The following is a 14559-nucleotide window of genomic DNA, read 5'->3' on the forward strand; positions in this document are numbered from 1 at the left end:
TAAATCATAGTTTGACACTTTACTCCGTCTGTATGTCTGAGGGTATACATCAGGTACGGAAAGTGAGGTAACCTGAAGGGAGGATCATGGGCACGCCACAACCTGGAGGGGCCGACAGTGTGAGCCTCCTTATTTGTTTGCTTACATTCTATTTGGACATATTACAGTTAACCTCTACCTGGTTTAGGGATCTTTCAGATTATATTATCTGATTTGCATGAAATGAAGCTTGCTGAATGAATAGACAAAGGGCTTAAAAAGATTCCTGCCAAGAATCTGCGGATTGAAGTTTCAGATTCAACTGAAGACTGAAGTGCTAATGCAAGGACACATGAACAGCAGGAAACAAACGGAGCTGGTACTTCTATTTATATTATGAGCTTGTTTTCAGTCACATGCAAAGTACAAAACAATAATGGTCTAAGCAGATTGAAAAGGAATCACTAAAAAAAAAACCCCCCAAAAACCTTAACATTGTTAAAAATACTATTTGATGTATGGGTTTATATATACCATTGAGTATATTGTGCCTTAAGGTATTTGCTTCATGATATTATGAGGCTAATATGGTCAGTTGAGATATTTTAAAATGAAGCATTCCAAATATGAAGACAAACTTACTGAGCTTTTTTCAGTGATGATTATAGTTGTGTGCTAATTAATATCTTTTATTTTTTTTGCGTGCGTCAGGTCTTGGTTGCAGCATGCGGGCTCTTCGTTGTGGCATGCGGATTTCTCTCTAGTGGCACGCGGGCTCCAGAGCGTGTGGGCTCTGTAGTTTGAGGCACTTGGGCTCTAGGTGAGGCGCGCGGGCTTAGTTTCCCCAAGGCATGTGGGATCTTAGTTCCCCGACCAGGGATCAAACCCATGCCCCCTGCATTGGAAGGCAGATTCTTTACCACTGGACTACCAGAGAGGTCCCTGATTAATGTCTTAAAATTTTATTAACTTAATGATATACTTTTGGAAATTTCTTTGGAGATTTCTTACTTCAGGAGTAAAAGAGAAAAAGCCATAAACGTTTCTTCTTCCTGTTTTAGTAAAACTGGCTGAAATAATACATAGACAAAAATAACAATTTTAGTTTGGTGACAAACTAAAAATCCATCCTTTGTTAGCAAATACTGTTGGGATACTCGTAGAAGACATTGCTGAGGTTTTGAAATAATAAATATTATACCAAGTTATGGAGTTTGTGAGCGTTTCTGTATATTTCGATAAAAGTTCAGAGGTTATGGTTTTTGGTGTAGTCCATTTTTATAATAAAATGTATGGAGACCTGCCTCTTTAACCCTCCAGACCACTAAAGGAAAGGTTTACCAGAGAATATACTCTAATGACTTAAAATTTTATCATGAAATAGGGCATATAAAGCATAAAGAATAATACAGTGTACCCAGAACCCAGCCTAATAAATAAATCATAGCTAATAGAGTTGGTATTCCTCTGCAGTCACATTATTCTACTTCCATCTCCAGAGGACTTTGCTTTTCTGAATTTGGTGATGCATGTTTTATGTGCACTTGTGAAGAATTTGTATTTTGTCATTATTGGGTGGGTTGTTCCACAAATGTCAATTAGATCTAGTTGGCTGATGGTGAAGTTGAGTCCTTCCATATTCATCTTGACTTTCTATGTGTATTGATCATAGAAGAGTGTTGAAGTATCCAAGTATAAGTGGATTTGTCTCTTTCTCCTTTCAGTTCTTCAATTTTTGCTTATTTTTAAGCACTGTGGTTAGGTACAGAGACATTTAAGATTATGTCTTATTAAAGAATTCTGTATGTTACAGGCCCGACAATACAATTTTATAGATATTGTTTTATCTATATTGTATTAAAAAGCAATTGTTTTTTAATTCAGTTAAGAGAATAAAGGAGAAGAAATATGTAATTGTACTGTCTTTAAAAAAATGAAGTTTACTTTTTTAGAACAGTTTTAGATTTACTGAAAAATTGAACAATAATAGTTTCTATATGTATCCTACACCCTGTTCCCTCTGTTATTAGCATCTTACATTAGTATGGTTCATTTCTTGCAGTTAATGAACCAGTGATGATACATCATTATTAACTAAAATCCATACTTCCTTCAGATTTCCTTAGCGTTTACCTAATGGCCTTTTTCTGTTCCAGAATCCCATCTAGGATACCACATTACATTTAGTTGTTGTCTCCTTAGACTTCTCTTGGGTTTGTCGGTTTCTTGGCTTTTTCTGGTCAAGTTTTTGATGAAACTTGACACTTCTGAGGAGTATTGGTCAGGTATTTTGTAAATTTTCCCTCAATTGAGATTTGCCTGATGTTTTCCTCATGATTAGACTGGGTTTATAGGTTTTGGAGGGGAAGACCACAGAGTTAAAATGCCATTTTCATCACATCGTGTCAAGGGTCCATACTGTCAGCATAATTTATCACTGTTGGTGTTGTACTTGATCACCTAGCTGAGGTAGTGTTTATCAGGTTTCTCCACTGTCAAGTTATTTGCCCCTCCCCCTTCACCTCTTTGGAAGGAAGTCACTGTGTGCAGCTCACACTTAAGGAGGGAGGAGTTATGCTCCACCTTGTTCAGGGCAGAGTCTCCATGTCAATTATTTGGAATTTTTCTGTACAGGATATTTGTTGATTCTTCATTCTCATGTATCAGTATCAACTTAAGGATATTTAATACTACTTTATTTTGTTGCTGAAATTTTTCCAACTTTGGCCATTGGGAGCTTTTTCAGTTAGTCTCTGTGCCCCTTTGATATACCCCTATCATATGGTTTTGTTCCTCCCAGGACTTCTTTACTTTCTGTACTACAAGATGCTCCAGGCTCATTGTGTATATTTCTTGCCTCAGGCATTTCTCGGAGGAGCCCTAGTTCCTTTTATTGAAGAATGGTATTATAAACAAAAATTTGGCCACTAAATGTGCTGAGTGCTTTGGGATACTTTTGTTTCTAGGCCCTCTCAGTTGACAGAGCAAGGACATGTATATGTGTATACTAATGCATATACACATACCTACAAATGCTTTTATATGTAACTATCCATATATCTATATCGAGTACACCATGAATGTATACTGATGTCTCCAGTTGTAATCCATTCCATTACCACCTGGATCATTATAGCTTCTCACCTTGCTTATCTGTAACCTCACACTTCACCATCTGCCATCTGTTTACTTAATTGTTCAGTTATGCATACATGCATAGCGGTATTAGAATTCTTAACCCATAACCTGTGGGAAACCAGAGTACAGTACTTATATATATTTTATTTTGCCTTTAGTTTTAACAGACTCTGTTCACTTCCAGAGTTACTTAGGTTACTATACTTTCCCCCCACCCTGTTCAGTGAGGCTGTTTCATACATTTGTAATACAGTTAGATTGTTTTGTTATATTCTCCATTTCGTTCTGGGGTTCTTTGATCCCCTAAAGGATTAAAAAAATTTTTTTTACATACATTAAGGTTCACTCTGTGTTGTAATTTTCTTTTGGTTTTCACAAATGTGTAGTGTCAGTGTCCACCATTACAGTATCATACGGAAGTTTTATCACCCGAAAACTTCCCCTGTGCTTCACCTATTCATTCCTCTTCCCTTCTTCCCAAATCTCTGGCAACCACTGATTATTTTACCATTTGTATTGTTTTGTATTTTCTAGAAGGTCATAAAATTGGAATCATATAGTATGTAGCCTTTTCAGACTGGCTTTTTTCACTGAGCAATACGCATTTAAGCTTCAAGTTTTTTCATGGCTTGATAGCTTATTATTTTTTTTTGATAGCTTATTTATTACTGCTGAATAATATTCCATTTATGAAAGTAGTAGTTTCTTTATCTATTCACCTATTGAAGGGCATCTTGGTTGCTTTCAGTATTTGGCAGTTGTGAATAAAGCTGGTATAAACATTTGGGTGCAAGTTTTGTGTGAATATACATTTTCCACTTAGTTGGTTAAATACCTAGTGCAATTACTGAATTGTATGGTAAGGCTATGATTAGTTTTGTAAGAGACTGCAAAACCGTTTTCCAACCAGGCTGTCTGTGCATTCCCACTAGCAATGGATGAGAGTTCCTGTTGCTCTACATTCTTGTCATCATTTGCTATTGACAGCTTTTTGGATTTTAGCCGTTCTAATAGGTGTATAGTGGTATCTCGTTGTTTTACTTTGTAATTTCCTAATGACAAACGCAGTTGAACCTCTTTTCATATGCTTACCATCCGTATAATTTCTTTGGTAAGGTATCTGTTCAGATCTTTTGATCATTAAATTTATTTATTTATTTTTTGGCTGCATTGGGTCTTCGTTGCTGCGCATGGGCTTTCTCTAGTTGCGGCTAGCGGGGGCTACTCCTCGTTGCGGTGCACGGGCTTCTCACTGTGGTGGCTTCTCTTGTTGCGGAGCACGGGCTCTAGGTGCGTGGGCTTCAGTAGTTGTGGCACTCGGGCTGAGTAGTTGTGGCTTGAGGGCTCTAGAGCACTGGCTTAGTTGCTCCGCGGCATGTGGGATCTTCCCGCACCAGGGCTCAAATCTGTGTCCCCTGCATTGGCAGGCGGATTCTTAACCACTGCACCACCAGGGAAGCCCTGATCATTTTAAAATTGGGCTGTTTTTCTTGTTGTTGAGTTTTAAGAGTTCTTTTCATAATTTGAATACAAGTTCTTCATCAGATATGTGTTTTGAAAATATTTCTTTCACTCTGGGGCTTGTCTTTTCATTCTGTTCATAGTATCTTTTGCAGAGCAGTTAATTTTCATAAGATGCAGCTTATCAATTTTTCCTTTCATGAATCGTGCATTTTTTCAGTTTGGCCTTGGGCTTGGGTCATTAAATAATCTTTTCTAGGAACCTAACAGTTTCAGCTCCTTTCAGATGGAAGAAACTTTGCTTACATTCTCATAGCTAGGACTCTCGTCTTCTTTCATTTTGTAGACTAAAGCTGTACTCTGGTTCTTCTTCGTTTTTTTAATTTTACTTTAAAGATGTTAACTGTTGCATTGTTCGCAGAAGTAGATAGTTGGAAATAATTGTCAACAGTCAAGGCTTGGATGAATGATCGTGATAAAATTCCATTCTGTCATTCAAAATTGTGGTTTTGAAGAGTATTCAGTGACATGGAAAGGTGTTCAAATATATTGTTAAAGTTTTCCCCCACCTTTTTTGAGCTATAATGACAAATAAAATTGTATATGTTTAAAGTGTACAACATAATTTGATAAATGTATACATTGTGCAGTGATTACTGCAATTAAGTTAATTAGCTCATTCTTTTTTGTGTGTGGCAGTGGTGGCTTAAGATCTACTCTCTTAGCAAATTTCAGATATACAGTAGAGTATTATCAACTACAGTCACCATGCTGTGCATTTGATCCCCAGGATTTATTCATCTTGTAACTGAAAGTTTGTATGCTTTCTATTTCCCCGTTTCTCCCACCCCCCAGCCCCTGGGAGCTGCCAATCTACTCTGCTTCTATGATGAGTTTGACTTTTTTTGGTATTATTATATTCCACATATGAGTGAGATTACATAGTATTTGTCTTTTCTCTGTCTGACTTATTTCACTTTGTGTTCTGATTATTTTTAATTGGGTGGAATGAAGCCCCTAAGTAGGGTGATCAGGATCCTGTGAAGATCAAACACGTTTGAATAAATGTACCTAGTAGATTTCACAGGATGAACCACAGGAAGAAGGGGTTGCAGAGTCCTGAGATCATGGCATCAGAGAATTTTATTTGTACATTCATGTGGACAAAGATTTTTGGCAGTTGAAATGGGAAAAAAGGGTGGATGTGAGAGCGATTATGAGGAAGGAAATGGCAGTGTTTGAAATCAGAGTTAGTATGTGAAGTGAACGATAAGGAGGTGTTGGTTACTTCTAGATTATGAGGCTCAGAAAAGGCAAAGTGCCAGGAGTCCAAGTGGAAGGAAGAAGAGACATGTGTTTACATTCACGTAACTGTTGATCTTTAAAGTTATATCAGGAAGACAAGGACGTAATCAGGTGTGGTAGTAGGGTTAGATCTTTGTTGAGTGTGGACTGTTAAAATCATAATTACAAAGATGGAGGCATGAGTATCCATGGAGCACTGGAATGGAGTCAGGCTAAGGCCTGGGGAAATCATTTATAGTAATCTTAATTTATGTGTACCCCATACATTTGGATTTTATGAAATCTGAACTATAAGCTTGGTTGAAATGAAAAGACTTAATATTTTAGTTTGAGTTCTATCAGAAGCTGACTCTTAGACAAGGATTTGCGTGCAAGTATTTTGTTTTGGAGGTTATCCCTGCAAACATCAGCAGGGGACCGGGAGGTGAGATGGGGAAGGGAAGTTAGCAGATAAGGGTTTTGTTATCAAGCAAGTTACCACTGTGGGTGACAGAAGCTTATTCCCACTGGGGAACTCTAGGAGCCTGTGTAAAACGTGTCCTCAGATTTATACCCTTTTAGGGGGCAAGGTAGGTAGAGTATATACCAACTAAATCAATCATTGGTTGAGACTGTTTCTAGGGAGTGGTAAATTTATAGCATTTCAGGCCTGACATGCAAGGAACAAAATGGACTTCAGAGGTCAGAGGAAGCCTCGTTTCTCTGTTTAAACAGACGAACAAACAAACAAAATGCAGATGCTCTCAGTCAGTATAGAAGGATTCAGTAAAGGCCAGGAGATATGGGGAAGGGGAACACCCTATTAACTGTTTCCTTAATACTTGCTCTGCAGTTCTAGCATCTCCAGTTCATTTTCTCTAGGCCACCAAAACCCGCATGCCCAGCTTAAATGAGCCAGTCTAGTGGCATATTAGGACTGGCGCCAGGTGTCCTTTTCAGAACATTAAATCCTGGGTCATGGGTTGAGTACCGCCATGTCAACAAACTTTGTCTTACTTTACACTTGGCTCAAGTTCAGCACTCTCAAGGTCCATTCCCAGGTATGTTCTTCCAGTTCCTGTTAGTGCATATCGTCAGGTCCAGCAGCTGTTTTGATGAATCAGCCCTTTTCCATCCAAAGCAGGGACAGTACCTTCCCTTTCTGATGATGTAAGACTTGACCCTAGTTATTAGCGTAGAAGCAGTGAGGGAGGTAGAAACAGATCCTGAGGAGGGTCAGCATCTTTCTAGGCATGCATCGCAGATGAGAACTTTGCATAGTCTTTAGGCAGAGGAGACTGCCCTTGTAGCAAGAGCAGAGAGCCACTTCTTCAGGCCTGTAGGGTTCAGGGGAATCTTGGCTGGACTATGAATTCAGTCTTCTTTGTTAAGCTGCCTACTTTCATAAACAGAATTTGAGCCTGATTTTTAGCACAATCTGCTCTCAAGTTGTGGGAGCTGAGGGTTCCTTAAAAAGTGCTGCCATGGAGGTCTCTGGCTCTCATAGCATGCTCTGAGTTGGTACTTGGCTGATTTAAGCCTTGACATTTTCTTTCTTCTGTGCATCCGTCCTACTTAACAAAAGCTCAACCATTTAATTGTCTTTAAAATTTCCAGTCCTCCTGTCTCTCTCAAATGCTAAAGCTATTGTAGAAGCCAATTATCTTCTTCTACCTGTGTCCCTTACTAGCTCCACCACTTCATGAGTCTTAGTACTGTCCATGCAGCAGCACACCAGGGGTTCTCACCAAGCTACTTACTGCCAGCACTGGGATCCTTGTCATCTGTTGGCGAGTGATCCACTTACAGAATTCACCTTGGAGGTCTGTTTTACAGGATCAAATCTGTCTTATTTTGGGCTACCCTAGAAGCAAGTGCTCTATAAGGGCTCAAATGCAAATTAAAAAAAAAATTTTTTTTTTTTTTAGATCCTAGGAAATACCGGTAGAAGAGTGGAGAAGTAAGACAGAGAAGAAAGTAGCTAATAAAGGATTTCTTATCAGGCACCATGGGAAAGCCAGACGTGTAGTAATGCAATATTAATTACTATTGCTTTAGGTTGGGTTGGCATGCTTTTACTTAAAGGACCAGATGGTAATTATTTTAGACGTTGCATGCCAGATGCTCTCTGTTGAAAACACTCGACTCTGCCATTGTAGCATGAGAGCATCCTTAGACAATACATAAATGAATAGGTTTGGCTGTGTCCCAGTAAAACTTTATTTGCAAAAACAGGTGGCAGGTCAGATCTGGTCCAGGTACTATAGTTTCTCTAGCTTGCTGACGCCTGCTTTACGTGCTCTCTTGGTTCCAATGCCACAGTAATCACACATGCAGATGTGGGCTCTGAAGTGGCATCGGCAGTACTTGTAGTTTCGTGGTCATCCAGATGATCTAAAATATGTTTATATTAATTTTTTAAAAGATTAATCTGGAAATAAAGACAAAATTTAGAAAACTGTAATGAAAAACTTAGGGATCTCCAGGAATTCATAATTCTACCTTGAGAAAAAGTGATTTAAAGAAATAGCAAAAGTAGAAGAAGTATATAATAAATGATATATATTATAAAGGACATTATGATTCTCTGTTTTAACCTGTGTTTAGCATTTAAAATTTGTATTACCCAGTGGGAGACCAAGTTTGGGGACAGGGAGGAGGCTTTTGAATATCTTTGTTTCATTATAATTATAGGCTCCTGGTACCAACTCTTGTTTTTTTCTCTAGGACCTAGATTTCATTAGATGTTTGCTGTTTCTGGTTGCTTTTTCTTTGGCTTACTTTCTTTCCGTTTAAAACTGTTTCCTCTTCGGGGCAAATTGTTAGGTAACCATCATGTACATTGAAGCCTATTTGGTAACATTTCAGTGATCTAGGAAAGGGATAGTTTTTTTTTTTTTTTGCGGTACACAGGCCTCTCACTTTTGTGCCCCCTCCGGTTGCGGAGCACAGGCTCCGGACGCGCAGGCTCAGTGGCCATGGCTCACGGGCCCAGCCGCTCCGCGGCATGTGGGATCTTCCCAGACTGGGGCACGAACCCACGTCCCCTGCATCGGCAGGCGGACTCTCAACCACTGCGCCACCAGGGAAGCTCGGAAAGGGATAGTTTTAATGATCAAAATATTAATTGCAGAATGGTAAGGAATATATTTACATTTTAAATTTTCTTTAGGATATATTTATAACTAAACTTTCAGCAGGCACTTTGCTTTAATAGATATGTAATTTGTGTAGTTACCATTTAATTCGTGATTCTAACGTATTCGACAATGTTATATAAATCACTCCATGATTTACAGCAGTTTAATCTTCTTAGGGATATTTAGCTTATGCTATTTGTTTAGATATTTTTTTTCTTCATAGAGTAAGGCGAAGTTTGGCTGAGATGTCACAGATTTTGCATCAGTAGGGTCCATGCAATGGGCTATTGTGTTCTAGCTTTTTAAGCATAGAGATTTGAAAATATGCATCTAGAGGCAAAAATTATGAAAGAAGTTTAATGAAAGGGTTGGGATTTTACTCTACCGCTTCTGAGTTGTGTGTCCTTGAGCAAGTTAGTGTTCTTTTCTAGGCATCTGTTTCCTAATCTGTAAAATGGGGATAATAATAATGCCAGCACCCAGAGTTATTGGGAGGATTAAATGAGATAATGCATGGAAAGAGTTTTTTCTTAAACAAAGTGACTGGCATAGCCAAAGTCATGTGATTAAAAACTTACATTTAGGAGTTCTTTGAGTTTGTGGATGAATACCTTTTTTGTTTAATACTTTTTAATATAAAAATAAAAGATTCTATTTATACCTTTTATGTATAAGCTAATTATCCTGATGTTCTTTATTATAGCCTTTCATTATAATTATTATCTAAATTATCTTTAGTAACATGTTTATCTATGTAAAGCAGTTGGAATATGGGGAAAATGTCTCAACTAATCCAGGACTCTGCAGAGAAAATAAAGTTAGAAATAAGACATGGCCCCATATTTTCAGCACAGGGAGCAAGTGTATGAGCTTATTTAAGTATTGACTTTATAATATTTTAGAAGCTATCAAATAAAGGAACAGCAGTTTGTTTTTTTCTGTATCGTGCTTCTACTTTATTTTTACTGATATCCTTTTAATGTATGCATACACAGCTTGGTTTCTTGTACCTCTTCACAACAGACTGATAAGCACTTGGTGGAATTGTCAAATTACACATTGGTTTATTGTATCCTTCTTTGTCTCTAGGATGATTGAGGAAAGTGGGAACAAGCGGAAGACCATGGCAGAGAAGAGGCAGCTGTTCATAGAAATGCGTGAGTCCTGAGTGCTTCTGGAATCCTGTTTGTATGTGTGGGAATGTTTTTTTTTTTTTTCCCCCGATCAAGTCATAGCATTAATCATAAGTTTTATGTTACAAGCTTTAGAAAGGGAAGAATGGGAGTTAAAGAATCGTGCAGTTGGAGGACACCAAGCCAGAGCATATATTTTAATTGAATTGACTTGAATTGCTTTCTTCAAGGTCATAAATAAAAAGGCAGAAATGTTACCTAAAATATCTGTGAGTTTAAGGCATGCCAGTCAATTTAGACTTATTGCTGTAACTCCACTGTTACCATGAGATTGCAGGTGGTGATAAGTAATTAATACATTATATTGTGTAAATTACCTTACACTAGTTAAAGATTCTAAGGTAGCGAGGACTAAGTGTTAGGAAACACTTAGAGCTGTAGGAAAAAGTAAAAGCAGGAATGTGTACTTTGGTATATTACTTTACTATATACCCTTTGAAATCTTCTGTTAAAAAATTCTTAAATTGATGTATTCTTATTTATTCTCATATATTCCTATATTCTTATATGTTTCTTATATGAAACTCAAACAAAGAAAAAGATGGCCAGGAAGAGTAGGGCAGTTCCCAGTATTTGAAGGATTGTTTTGTTTTGCGATTGCTTGTCTGTGTGACCTTGACCAGTGCGTTCACACTTGGTGGACCTCAAATTCCTTAGCCAGGAAATAAGGTTATTAGTTTGTACCAATGATTGTGAAACCTTTTAAAAGCACTGTGCTCCTTACAAGGACCTTCAACATGAGTGTCATAAAATTCATTCTGCTTGGCTGAAGCAGGGGGTGGGGGGGGGGGGGGGGGGGGGGGGGGGGGGGGGAAGTAGGAGTCAGCTTGAGACGGCCCCTGAGGTAGTTGCAGAATTCTAGAATTCTACCTACCACAGAGTGAAAATCAGCAGATCAAGTCTCAGAAGACCCTTCCAACTATCAAGCTATTTTAAGTCTTCAGAGTCTTAGTAATGGGAGGCAGAGTTTGACTCAACTCAGACCTACGTTGTCCTGCCAAGCAGAGCCTAGATAACTGTTCGTTAAAGGAGGAAAAGAAATTTTTGGCATTGGTTAGGCAGTCGGTCTGGGTGACCTTTAAGGACTTTTGTAGCTCTGAGTCCCTAACTGCTAGTCATCTAAGCCAGACGGCTTGGAGTCACTTCTCTCCACCTCACCTTTCACCTCCAAGGAAATGGCACAGTGCAGCTGGGTGTTCCCTCAAAAGTGAGTCTTGAATCTGTCTGTTCCTCATACCATGATGGTGTTGAATCCAGGCTCTGCAGTCAGATTGCCTGGGTTTGGATCTAGGCTCCCTCACTTCCTGGCTGTATAACCTTGGGCAAGTTACTTTCTCTCTCTGTGCTACAGTTTCTTCATCCATAAAATGGGAATTGTACCTACTTCATAGAACTATCATGAAGATTAAATGAGGTAATGTGACTAAAGCACTTAGCACATTCCTTTCCCAGATAAGTAGTTATTTAATGTGGCTAGCTGTGTTTTTTTTTAATTCCTCTTTTTTTTTATTGTGGTAAAATATACATAAATCATATTTATTTTAACCATTTATAAATATGCAGTTCAGTGGCATTAAGCTGTGTTTATTATTAATATTTGTATCCTTGTTACTTGTCTAAACTAAAACAGTCGGTTTCTGATCCTTTCCTTCAGTCTTGACACTCTCAAATCGGTGATCTCTGATGCTGCCAGATTGAACCCAGATTTATTCTAGGTTACTTCCTTCTTAAATCCCTTCAGGGCTCGTCATCACAGTCCTGAGAAAGCCCAAGCTCTGCAGTGTGCCAGATGAGGCCCTTCTGGACTCTTTTTCTTGGTTCCCAGTTTCCATCACATGCCTTGTGTGTCATTTCCCAGCAGTTCTGAACTGGCTTTCCCCAAGATAGATCGTGTTTTCCATATCCCTGTGCTGTTGCTTATGGGGTTGCCTTCACCTTCATCTGGCTTGTTGTTCCTGCCTACCCTTCCAGACTCAGCAAAAGGACCATCTTTTCATTTAATTTTTAACACATTTACTGAGAATCTGTTACATTCCGGGCACCATTCTAGGTGCTAGGGTTATAGGGGAGAACAAAACAGTCCCTGACTTCACTCATGCCACTTACATTTTAAAAGGGAAACCGACAAAAATGGAAACCAAATAAATAATAATTCCTCATACTAAGAATTACCTGGGGTGCACTCACATGGGCATGTGAGAGAGCATGACTGGGGTAGATATTTGAAGTAGAAATTGGGTATTCTGCAAAGAATTGGGTTTACTACTTAGTGAATGTTATCACTGACACACTAACTTCATATAAATTACCATTCTCTGTAACAAACTCAAGGACATGAACAGTCTGGGAGATGTTTGGTGGGTATGGCTTCTTGAGCCTCCTCTGTTTCTTCACAGGAGGTATTGCATTGGTGGCAATGGTATCTTCTGTGGGAAGCCCCACTCTCATTTCCAACATCACCCCAAATCTGCGTTATGATTACTCTCTGAGGATGCAGAAATCACCATTTGCCAGCCTTATGACTTGGCCCTATCATCTAGGTATTGGGTTGATTTTAGTATGTCAGTTTTGAATCCAATGATCTTTCTCCACTCTTTCATTAGTCTTAATGGTTAGTTTATTCTGCTTAGGTAGGTAACTACATGTGCATCATTTTTTAAAAAGACTTTATTTTTTTAGAGCAGTTTTAGGTTCATAGCCAAATGAAAGAGGAAGGAACAGAGCTATCTCATATATACCCCCTGCCCTGGCACATGCATGGTCTCCCCCACTATTAGCACCCACACCAGAGTGGCACGTCCATTACAACTGATGGACCTACATTGACACATCATAATCACTCAAAGTCTATGGTTTACATTAGGGTTCATTCTTGGTGGTGTACATTCTATGGAACTGCATTATTTTTAAAGAAAGGCCATTTTGACTCTTATTTTTGCAACCCTTATACCTCTTTTTCATGACCTACTGTACTGGTTAGGACCTCAGATATTGTATTTAAGAGTTGGGAAGATAGCAGGCATTCTTGTCTTGTTTTTGACTTGAATGGGAATGGATGTAATATTTCACTATTAAAATGATATTTGTTGTAGGTTTTGTACCCTTCATCAGGTGAAAGATCTACTTTTCTGTCCTAATTTACCAAGAGTTATTACTGTTATTTTCTTTAAATCACGAATGAGTATAGAATTTTATCAGTTGTTTTCTGCTTCTCTTGAGATGATACAGTGACATATAATATATTTCTCCTTAACATACATAGTTCTGGGGCCAGCAGTCTTTTTCTTAAAGAGCCAGAAAGTAAATATTTTAGGATTTGCAGGCCATATGATGAGTTCTCTGTCATAGCTACTCAACTCTGCTGTTGTAGCATGAAAGCGGTCATAGGAATTTAATAGTTTAGATAGCTTGTGTTTTTTATCTTGTGTTACCTTTATTGTTGTGCCTTTCAGTAGTATTCTTAAGCCTTTCTATTTTTAGACAGTATGTTTTAATTTCCTATTTTGAACAGTGATGAAATCAGTTTGTTCTTTCTTTGCTTAATATTTTATCTTCTGGACTCTAAGCACCATGAAAGTAAGAATCACATGTATTTATCATGGTAGCCCCAGCAATTCAATAAGTATTTATTAAAGGAGGAGTAGAATAAATTACGTACAAATAATTTGATAGTTTACGATTTTTACATGATGTAACATTACTAAGAAAAAGGAAGGGTGATAATCTTTCGACTCTGGTGCTAAAGTAAAAACTTTCTAGATGAGTCTACAAAATACTTGATGCCAGGCCTCCATGCTCAGAGATTCCAGAATTTTTCCTTTTCCAGAATTTTGTCACTTTTATTGGTCTTCTCAAGGAACTTTGGCTTTATTGGTCCTCTCTATGTATCTTTGTTTTCTATGTCATTATTTCATGCCATTACGTGGTTTATTATTTTCTTCTTTCTACTTTAGGCAGTTGTATTTTTCTTTTTCTAATGTAGGCCATTTATTTTCAGACTTTTTTCTTTCTTATGTAAGCATTGAAGAATATACTTTTCTGTGATTTTCTATTTTTGTATTACATGTGTTCTGATATATACTATTTTCATTATCAGATCTCTGTGTTTTCTAATTTCTGTTGTAGATTAATGAGAAGTATCCTTTTAAATTCGTAAATGAATGTCTGTTTTAATAATAAAGATATTTAGCTTAATGGGATTATGGGTCAGGGAGTGAGGGATGTTCTAGAATCTTTGTATTTGTTGATATTTATATGTTTTTCTAAATATTCCATGAGTGCTTGAAAATCATGTGTATGATTTCTGTGTTATCTAGATCAAGCTCATTATGTTTTACTAAAATCTTTTTGTCTTTTCTGATTTG

The 14559-nt window shown here is 37.9% G+C and overlaps 1 protein-coding gene across 10 annotated transcripts in view; it reads left to right on the plus strand.

Moving 5' to 3' along the window:
* DTNB (dystrobrevin beta) overlaps nucleotides 1-14559 on the plus strand; it is a 243097-nt gene that overhangs the window by 12315 nt on the left and 216223 nt on the right. For all 10 annotated transcript variants that reach the window (XR_003795006.1, XR_003795007.1, XM_029232736.1 and 7 more), the window contains exon 2: nucleotides 10092-10159. Coding sequence is in view for 8 of the 10 variants with exons in the window: in XM_029232736.1 (XP_029088569.1) it covers nucleotides 10093-10159 (67 nt within the window). In the remaining 2 variants the exon portion in view is untranslated. The remainder of the gene's footprint in view (nucleotides 1-10091; nucleotides 10160-14559) is intronic.

The sequence above is a fragment of the Monodon monoceros genome, unplaced genomic scaffold (assembly GCF_005190385.1).
Source record: "Monodon monoceros isolate NGI ecotype Baffin Bay Population unplaced genomic scaffold, NGI_Narwhal_1 Super_Scaffold_19, whole genome shotgun sequence".
Lineage (NCBI taxonomy): Eukaryota > Metazoa > Chordata > Mammalia > Artiodactyla > Monodontidae > Monodon > Monodon monoceros.